Source organism: Falco rusticolus, chromosome 5 (genome assembly GCF_015220075.1).
Source record: "Falco rusticolus isolate bFalRus1 chromosome 5, bFalRus1.pri, whole genome shotgun sequence".
Classification (NCBI taxonomy): Eukaryota; Metazoa; Chordata; class Aves; order Falconiformes; family Falconidae; genus Falco; species Falco rusticolus.
In genome coordinates this window covers 58,634,995-58,644,403 of record NC_051191.1, presented here as the reverse complement: position 1 = coordinate 58,644,403, position 9,409 = coordinate 58,634,995, and the positions used below count along the sequence as shown (strand labels likewise).

The window sequence follows — 9,409 nt, the reverse complement described above, 5'->3', positions numbered from 1 at the left end:
TGAGAGCAACCAGAAAGTCCTTGGTGAGGAACCGGGTGCATTACCAGAGCTGCAGAACAGAGATGAAAAGAGGGGCACGGCTCGAGGGCTGGATTTTTTTCATGTTATTTCATAAAATAAATAATATTATTCATTTTCATATCCTTATATATTCCCTACTTCCTTCCACCACAACTACAAGTTCCATCTGTGCTCCAGTTTCCCATGTCAAAACAGGACTCATCGAAAAGGACGGAAAATGTGAGCTTTAAGGAGTGATGCCAGAGGGAAATGCTCATTTCAGGGCCATCCCCGTGGCAAAATGGCATCAATGTTTTCAGGAGGGACTGGCCATGCAGCCCTGTGCTCCTGTGGACTCCGCACAGGAGTCCTCTCTCAGGGGATGTCTGGGGCTTTGTCACAGTTGCTTCAAAGGTGCAGACATCCGGACCCATTCATTTTACCCTACAGAAAAACAAGCAAGGCAGCAGCAAGTTGTCTGCAGTGGGATGGGGGTAAGAGTGGAACATGACAGCTTTTGCTAGCAAGCACTGTGGCTTTAAAAGACAAAAGCAAGACAGGAAAAGTCTGGCTGAGTCAGGGTGGAAGCGCTGAGTAATCCTTCCTGAGCACTGCACCGCACACCAGATGTCTGCCTGAGTTGAAAAATAAGCACGGAAGCATATTTCCTCCAGGACAGCTTTTGAACCTGCAGCATCAAACCCAAGCGTGGCCAGGTGTCGGTGCTATGAGAAGGAGATATGTGTGGCTTGGACAGCAGCAGCCACCAGCAAAGCCCCAGACAGGACTTGCTGGAGGGGACAGACAGATAATGCCACAGTCCTTCTGCCACCTCCCCAGCCTCTGCCTCCCTACCACCTGCTGCACGACTGCAGCACAGAGCTTTCTCACAACCACAGCAGCAGGGGAAAGGTGGCTTTTAAGTACCCTGCTCTTTGGGTTGAGCACAGAACGTGTGGTTTTCTGAAGTACAGCTGGCCAATGCATCATCTGTCCTGGCTAGCCCTGCTCCCAGCACAGCTACAGTTGGACAAGAAGGGCCCTGCTTCACCTGTTGACTGCCTCACTGACCACTTTGCCAGACAGAACAGCAGAGCAGCCAGCTACTGGCAGAGGCACCTTATCCAATTCTTTTTTCTCAAGCCAGAGAAATGAGTTGCCTTTGAAAGTCTCTGCAGACTTCCTCAGTTTCCCCCCCCAAGTCTCGCACGACAACTTTGCAGTTCACCAGCTACCCCAGCCGCCTTCTGGGTATCTAGGAGATGGAGTGCTATTCTCCTAAATTGCCTTGTACACAGCTACAGTAACAGCAGGGGCCAGTTGCCACACAAATCAGATGGCATTTTTTCAATGCACAAGACAGCATGGGAAGGATTTCACTGTGCCTCAGTGCTGGCACAGCCGTGCTAGCTCTGTGCAAAGTCACAGGGTTTACTCCCCGGTGCCTAGCACCGAGCAAGGGCAGTTCTAGTGCTCACAGACCAGAGCTGGTGCATGCACGTGCCACAGCAGCCAGATTACTCTGGGTGCCCATGACTGGTACATACCCCAGGGTGCCTGTGGTGCTCCCTGCCGTGCAGGGGGTATGCTCCTAACCGGTAGTGCTGAGCTCCCCACCCCACGGTCCGCAAATACGATGTTACCTGAAAGACTCCCTGAAGATGTGCACAGTTATGGGAAAGACGACGATTACACCCAAGCCATGCTAGAGCAGATGAAGGCGGGTGCTGTTACTGGCACCCCAGGGAGGGGGGTGCCAGGACACAAACTGGGCTGGAAGGAGAGGAGGTTGCCCACCCTGACCCAGGCACTAGCCCTGTGAAGCCACCCCTCCTCGTCCAGCCCTGCAGCCCCCAGCACAGCCAGCCCCTCTTGCAGCACGGGCACTGCGCTGAGAGGGTTGTGGGGAGCCAGGCACCCTTGACGGAGAAGTTACGGACAGCCTCTTGTTTGTGCTTAGTTATCAAAGTGAATCAGGTGACTTCCTTCTCGTCCCTTGGGGCTACAGGCAAGCAGGGGCTGCCAGCCAAGCTGGGAAGGGAAGTGCAATCGTGTTGCAAGAAGTTTGCACCGAGGCTGAGGTCAGCGGCCGGGCCGCTCACGTGGCCTGGCTGTATAAAGCTGGATGCTGAGCCGGGCTGCCCAGCTCAGAGCTTCGCTGTCCTGGGAGCAGCAGGGAAGGAGGAGAGCACGAGCAAGAAAAAACAACAGGCAAGCGGAGGAGTGAAACGACGTGGAGAAACATGGAAACTTCCCAGGCACACCGATCTGAAGGGTGAGAGTGGGATGGGAACCAGAGGGGATTTTTTTGCCAGAGGAGTGTTGTATTTCTCCCCTTGCTTTTAGGCACGCTGTTCCTGTTTCTGCTCTGCAGGGAACGGCATGTGCCTGCTTTCACCTCTGGATGGAGTCTGTCAGTCTTCCTTGCTCGGACAGCGTTTGGGATGCTAGTGCTCCCTGATTCCCATCCACGGCTCTTGGGAATGCTCTGCTCCTTTTCCTGCCACCCCAGGCTCCCCTTTTTTTCCTGGAGAGCTAAGATCCATTTTGCCAAAGGAGAGTGACAGCATTGCCTTCTGTTTTGTGGCTCTTCCACAGCATGTCCAGGGACCTGTCAGAACTGATGAAGGAAGCTACCAAGGAAGTGCACGAGCAGGCGGAGAACACGCCGTTCATGAAGAACTTCCAGAAAGGGCAGGTGTCGCTCCATGAGTTTAAGGTACTTTTGTAGCAGCATTACTTGGGGATGGGATTTCCTCGCCAGGAAATAAAACGTCAGATCAGATGGGGCTGTGCAGGGTCTAAAGAAGGGGGGGAGGATGGGGACGGCATGAGGAAGGAGGTCCTTTGCATTACAACTGTCTGGTATCAGCATCTCCTGTGCAAAACATGCTCTTCATCAAACTCCAGCATCCCAAGATCTTACCAGCTCCTCTTGCAGAAGGCAGCACAGGATTGTGCGTATCAGGATGGACAGCCAAGCTGCAACAGGATAAAAAAAGACAAAGAGCTGATGAGATTAAGGCAATTGCTTTTCTCTTTCCTCATAAATGCCTGCATGTTAATTACTGGCAATGATAGGTAATGGAGATACGACTATATGGAGATACTTGAGCAGCTGAAATGCCCCAAAGAGGGAGAATACTAAATTTACAGCACTCTAAGCAGCTACAGCTAGAATAATAGTGAGAAAGTGAGTATGTGGGATCATCTCTGGCACTGACCTTTGCAATGTTTCAGTTGTCACCTGGTTTATACCAGAGCTGATACTGTGAACATTAATAAGGGAGGCAGACTGAGTTTGAGCAAGCCATGTCTGCCACTAGCGTATAGAAGCTCGTTACTTTTCTTAAGATAAAAGAGAAACATTTGCAGATATTAGTCTGCTCTGACCTAGCTAGATACATGATTCCTGGGATCTGAGCTACATAACAAAGCCAGGAGCAAAAACAAAGCACACACCTGGGCCAGAAATTCCTGGGAGGCTATAGGATGTGACGCATGGACTTGCAAATAACAGCTAGTGATCCAACCTGTGGCTTAATTACTTTGTTGTTGAATTGTTCCTTAGCAAATAAATCCACAAGAGCAGGAAAAAGACTACTTATTTCTGGCAGGTTGCATCCAGGATACTTAGTCAAGCATAAATTTAATCTCACGTGCCAATTTCCTGCTGTTAGAAATGTGACATTGGTTAGGCAGTGAACTTTGAGACAGGCTGGCAGTAACATAAAAAGTCAGGCCCTCACAAATACAGCCCAGTTTCTCAGAAGATATTTACATACTGTCAGGGAGAGTGAGATGTGATGTGGGTTTTAAAAAGCAACGACAGCTTTCAACATTTCCCATTAAACCACTACTTGCCTCTGAAAACAACCAGTCACGTTATATTTTCTTAATTTGTTAGGCAATGCTCCTGTATTTTGTTTCTTTTCCAGTAAGCTGGGTAACAGGTTATTGTTTAAAAACCTCTGTTTTTGTTTACTCTCTTGGCAAACCTATATATCTACCCTGATACGTGACTCCCCAGACTGACTATTTGTTTCCACAACCAAGCCACTGCCTGTGTGCTTATCAAAGTCCTATTTGCTGGCACAGTGGGGAAAAGTTGAAACGGCAACTCCTTTACTGCAGAACTGACTGCTTTATGGGAGAGAAAACTTTCTCTCCTGTCTACCAGCATAACATTCCCCAAGCCCCCCACCCCAAACCCCACGCACCCGTACTGCAATACCTTCACGTTTTACCCTTTACTGCTGATAAGGGATTCCAGTCCAAGGAAGGGGTGCTGTGGCTGTACACATGAATACAGCCTCTGAAAAGAGTATGCCAGGGGAAGGAAAGAATACAGCCAGACTGTCTTATTCCACGTGGAAAAGCTGGCAGATAGAAGAGAATTGCGTAAGCTGGGGAAAACAACAATAACAGTGGTTTCAAAATTGAGAGGAGAACGCACAGCCTCGCAGCACTCCTTCACAAAGGCATCTGTCAGAGGCACGCTGTGCTTCCAGCCTCCTTTTATGTTGTCTCCTCGGGGCAACCAAGGAAGCAACCCCACTTGCAAGACCAAATGAGGAGAGCAGTGGTGTCTCAGTTCCCAGGATGGTGGGATGCCAACAGGATGAATACATTGAAAAATAAACAGGGTGTGTCATCATCTCCCAAGGCCCCAGCAAGGGAAGCCACATCTTGAGGCATTCAGATTTAAACAATGCACCAGCAAATATACCTTTGGGAATACCCTATTGACTGAGGGAACAGGGAGAATAGGCCAGGCATGACATAAGATGGCTCCAGTTTCCAGTACATCAAGCTGCAAGATCTTTAACTTAAAAGGTGAAGGCAGCAGCTTTTAAGGGCAGGTAAGACCAGTATCTTGCTGAAAAGGGCTTAGGTCTTACCTGATGCTGCCTCAAGCAGAAGGGGAAGAGCTAAAGGTGTCTCACTGCACCTTGCAGCTCTGTTTTCCACATGGGAAACCTGCAAAACTACAGTCGTGCACGACTGACTCACACGGGGTGTGCCCACAGGTGCCTTTCTTGTTAGCAGGATTTGTCCCTCAAACCTGAAGACGACAGACAGATGCACCTGTAGCTCATCCTCTTCCTTCTCTTTCAGCTGGTTACGGCATCCTTGTACTTCATCTACTCTGCTCTGGAGGAAGAGATTGAACGTAACAAGAACAACCCAGTTTATGCCCCTGTGTATTTCCCAGTGGAGCTGCACCGGAAAGCTGCCCTAGAGGAAGACTTGGAGTACTTCTACGGCAGCAACTGGAAGGAAGAGATCCCATGTCCTGAGGCTACTCAGAAATATGTCGAGAGGCTCCACTATGTAGGCAAGAACCACCCAGAGCTCCTGGTGGCCCATGCCTACACTCGGTATCTGGGAGACCTGTCTGGGGGGCAGGTGCTGAAGAAAATTGCCCAGAAGGCCCTCCAGCTGCCTAGCACGGGAGAAGGGCTGGCTTTCTTCACGTTTGATGGAGTCTCCAATGCCACCAAGTTCAAGCAGCTCTATCGCTCCCGCATGAATGCCCTCGAGATGGACGTTGCCACTAAGAAAAGAGTTTTGGAGGAGGCCAAGAAAGCATTCCTGCTAAATATACAGGTGAGTAACAACCAGCCAGCCCTGCCTGCCCACACCCTCTCTGAAACAAGATAATAGCTACAGAGTTTCTGGGAAGTTGTGACGAGCAAGCTAGTCAGATGGCTACACTTGTCCAACGTGGCAGCCTAGTAAAAGGCTGGTCTCCGAAAAGCTTTTCCTCCTCCCTCAGGGTTTGAATTCAGTCTCTTCCATGCACCAGTATTCAGATACGAATGAGGGCTTATACTGGGAGTGGGGATCACCACCCATCTGTCCTACCTCTATAGTATAGCTCCACAGGTCCTCTGTGCATGCTTACTAGCCACACAGGTACCTTGCTTTCCCTCCCATCAGATGGGCAATACCTGAGCTGGAAGCTTCTGAGAGAACCTGTGAAGCGAACAAGAAGCATGAAAGACATGCTCTTGACCCCACAGGCAGGTTATGTTTTGTGCAAAAAGTACCAAGAGACTTAGACTGAAGGCTTGTGTCTTCCTCTAGTTCTTAAAGTGCCTGGGGCAGGGGCAGGGAAGAGGTGGCCACCTAACGAGACAGTATTCCCTCTTCTCAGGTGTTTGAGGCATTGCAGAAGCTGGTGTCTAAGGGCCAGGAGAATGATCACCCCGTGCAGCCGAAGGCAGAGCTTCGCACAAGGAACATGAACAGGTCATACCAGCACGGTAAGCCACTTCCAAGGGCAGGTGTTTAACATTGCCCCTTTGTGGTTTTGCTTTCCTTCCTTTGTTGTCCTTTGTAAAAGCCACTGAGAAATGAGCATGAGATGCTTCTCCAGCCATCAGCAGCAGTGCAAGGTGCGATGGTGTGTGCAAAGCTCCTTCTAGACACGACTGAGGAAGGATGACACGTGGGCTCTCCAGAAATAGTGTCAGTGAGGGAGCTTTACAAGAAGAGACTCCCCTCTCGTCCTCTTAGGCTTTAACAAGGGCAAGGTTTGCTCGCCACATGGGTTTTGACCACAGGGAAAACTGGTTGAGTTCACAGAACTAAAGGCAGCACTTTTGGGCCCAGCAGATCAGCCACGGTGCTGTGATTCTGACAGAAGTTTCTTTCAGACACAGATCCCTATCCCAACAGCCTGTCCTTTTGGATTAAATCTCCCTCTGGTCACTTTTCTGCCTTCCAGAAGCATTTACTGAAAGCACTCCTGAAAGTGTGCTGGGTTTGCAGTGAACATCATTCTGGATGGTGCAACGTAACCAGCTGGGAAGTGGGGATGTGCAGGCTGCCATCAGTTTTGCAAGACTTAAAAAGCTCCACTGCTGGCAAGGGCCGATCCCGAACTGGGCAAAGCCCGAGCAGCAGCTGCAAGCAAAGCAATCCCTTTTCAGTCAGGCTTGTGACTGAGTGAGGAGTGGGCTCAGATGTTTACAGAGGAGAGTGGTTTCCCTGATAACGTGTGATGCAAATAAAAAAGCCCTTATAAATACCTACTGATTCTGAAACAAAAAGGGAGATTTTTCAGTGCATACGGGACTGAACCACAGTTTTCCTGTGGCAAAAAATATAAAGCAGACCTCATCTTACACATCTCTAGACAATGAAGCTTAAAGCTACTTCTTTAGGAAAGTGAGAAAAAGTTCTCTGTGAAGCTTTGCCATTCCTTTCCCAATATGCTCATAAAAGTAAGATTTTCAGAAAAGTTTGGTGTTGGATGAGGAATCCCATCCTGAAGTTACACTGAGAAAATTACCTGGAGTGCTGAGGACTGTTTAAGGTCATTCGATGCCTACGAATCAAACCAACGAAAAGCAGGAGACAAAATGCCTTTTAAAATTCTGACTTCGTTGGAGACAAAATGCCTTTTAAAATTCTGACTTAAGTATTTGGCTGTCTTCTGCACACATCAGGGGTTTGATGGAACTGGGCGGTGCATTTGTAAGCCTGTAAGGAGATAAGGGAAGAGGCCAGCACTTGCAGGTACTCAGATACAGGCAGGAGAGGTTGTGAGCCTTTGCGATTCCCAGGTCGAGCCTGCTGCTTCCCTTCCTCACTGACCTCAGGAGAGAAGAACCTGCTGCTGCCGCTTCCCCCAGCCCAACCAAGCTCTGGCCTTCCTCCCTCTCCCCTTGACAACTCCAGCAGGGTCTGCTCTGGCAGTGGGGAGAGCAAGCGATACCAGCGGCTTCTTGCCTCACCCTCTTCTTACCCACCTTTTTTTTTCTCCTTCCCTACTTGATCTAGGTCCAGCACCTGGGAAAGAAAGTGAGAAGACAAGTGGGAGACACAAAGACATGATGCCCACAACTCCCCTCGTGCGGTGGATCCTGGCGCTTGGCTTCCTAGCCATGACAGTTGCCGTGGGCTTATTTGCCATGTGAAAGAGCAGGACCTTCCTTTTCTTTGTGCCTTCCCTCATCCTGAACTAATCCACCTTTCCCAGTCCTCGTGAGAGAAATCCCCCCCGACTGGCTACTGTGATCTTGGCTCTGCCACTAATATTAGGAGACTTTTCTCCCCAGAAATCAAACAGAGTGCTGTAAGGGGGTTCAAAGTCTCTCTCATGCTTGGTGTCAGCTCTTCTCAGAGACTAACTTTACCACCAAAAACTATGGGTAGAAAAGGCTAAAAACAACAGCCAAGAATTGTCGTTGCCTTACAGAGTGCCTGCAAAATCCTACAGGATCAGAAACGCAGCTTTGACATGTGTCTCGCCTCAGAAATACGACGCTCCCCAGAGCTCTGTTTGCTCAATTTTTTTATACTGCTAGATAATACTGTGATCACTTTTTCTGTGGAGCCACACGGCTCCTGTGAGTTACAGACTGTTTTCTATGACACTAGTAGGTCTTTGTTAATTCTTTCTCCAATCATTTTTGGTTTTTAAAAAGCAGAAGACGGTTGTTGAAGATACAATGTCATCCTCTTGTCTGGTTATATAATTTATACACATAAACTTCAATGTAAAATCTTCAGGCCTGGTGGTTCCTGTTATTAAAGCCTTACCTGGGAAGAGAGGAGGAATCTTTCTTCCTCCCAGTTCTGTGTCTTTAGAAGCTGCTGCCCCCACAGCCATGACAATAGACGGAAGTGGGAGCTATCATCAGAGCCAGACTCTGCTCCCACTCAGTGCTAATAATAACCTGTTACAAGCTGGGGCAGGTTTCTTCAGCTCCTACACACTGGTCTCTATTTCTAGAAACCACACGAAATTCTGTGAACATATAAAGTATTTTTAAGGGGTGGAAGCCATATGCGAGAGCTGGCTGCTATTCTGTTAAAAGCAAAAGGTGATGGGACCCTCAACCTGTCAAAACAAGGACAGCTGTCCCTGACTGCTACCAGCTAAGGGTTCCATTACCAGACTGTCTTTGCCAGAACTTTGCCAGCACAAATCAGAAAAGCAAGTATGTCTTCACCACCCAGAAATGAAAGGCACAGTAGGTTTTGCTCCTACGAGGCAGGTAAATGAGAGACATCAAGCATGCACACCCTCACCTAGGTAACAAACCAACCCAACTTACTCCCAGGATTCAGCACACACACGGCATTGCTAAAGACACTCCAAACACACAGGACTGCTGGAGCAGCCCATGCATACAGCTTTCTTTCCCCTCTTTTTGCTGAGGCAGATATCTGCAGGGCTGGCTTTGTGGCCAGCCACTATTACGGCCATAGGCCCTATCTGCTTTGGAGGGTCCTCTAACACAGGAGTCACTGCAGGAGAGGGTGCAGTTTGGGTATGGCACAGCAGGCACACTGACAAGGCCATTACCTATCACCTCAGAGTCCCTTCCTCTCTTTCTACCAGAAAGCCTCTGTGATCAACCTGTCTCCGTGATGCCGTCTGTTCTGGTTGTGA

General features: G+C 49.1%; 1 protein-coding gene across 1 annotated transcript; it reads left to right on the top strand.

The window, feature by feature from the left end:
• Positions 1-2,133: 2,133 nt before the first annotated feature.
• HMOX1 (heme oxygenase 1) lies at positions 2,134-8,522 on the top strand. The gene is made up of 5 exons (XM_037389262.1): positions 2,134-2,275; positions 2,599-2,719; positions 5,119-5,610; positions 6,161-6,269; positions 7,792-8,522. The coding sequence occupies exons 1-5, from the start codon at positions 2,244-2,246 to the stop codon at positions 7,926-7,928; spliced, it is 891 nt and encodes a 296-aa protein (XP_037245159.1). The 5' UTR covers positions 2,134-2,243; the 3' UTR covers positions 7,929-8,522.
• Positions 8,523-9,409: the final 887 nt, after the last annotated feature.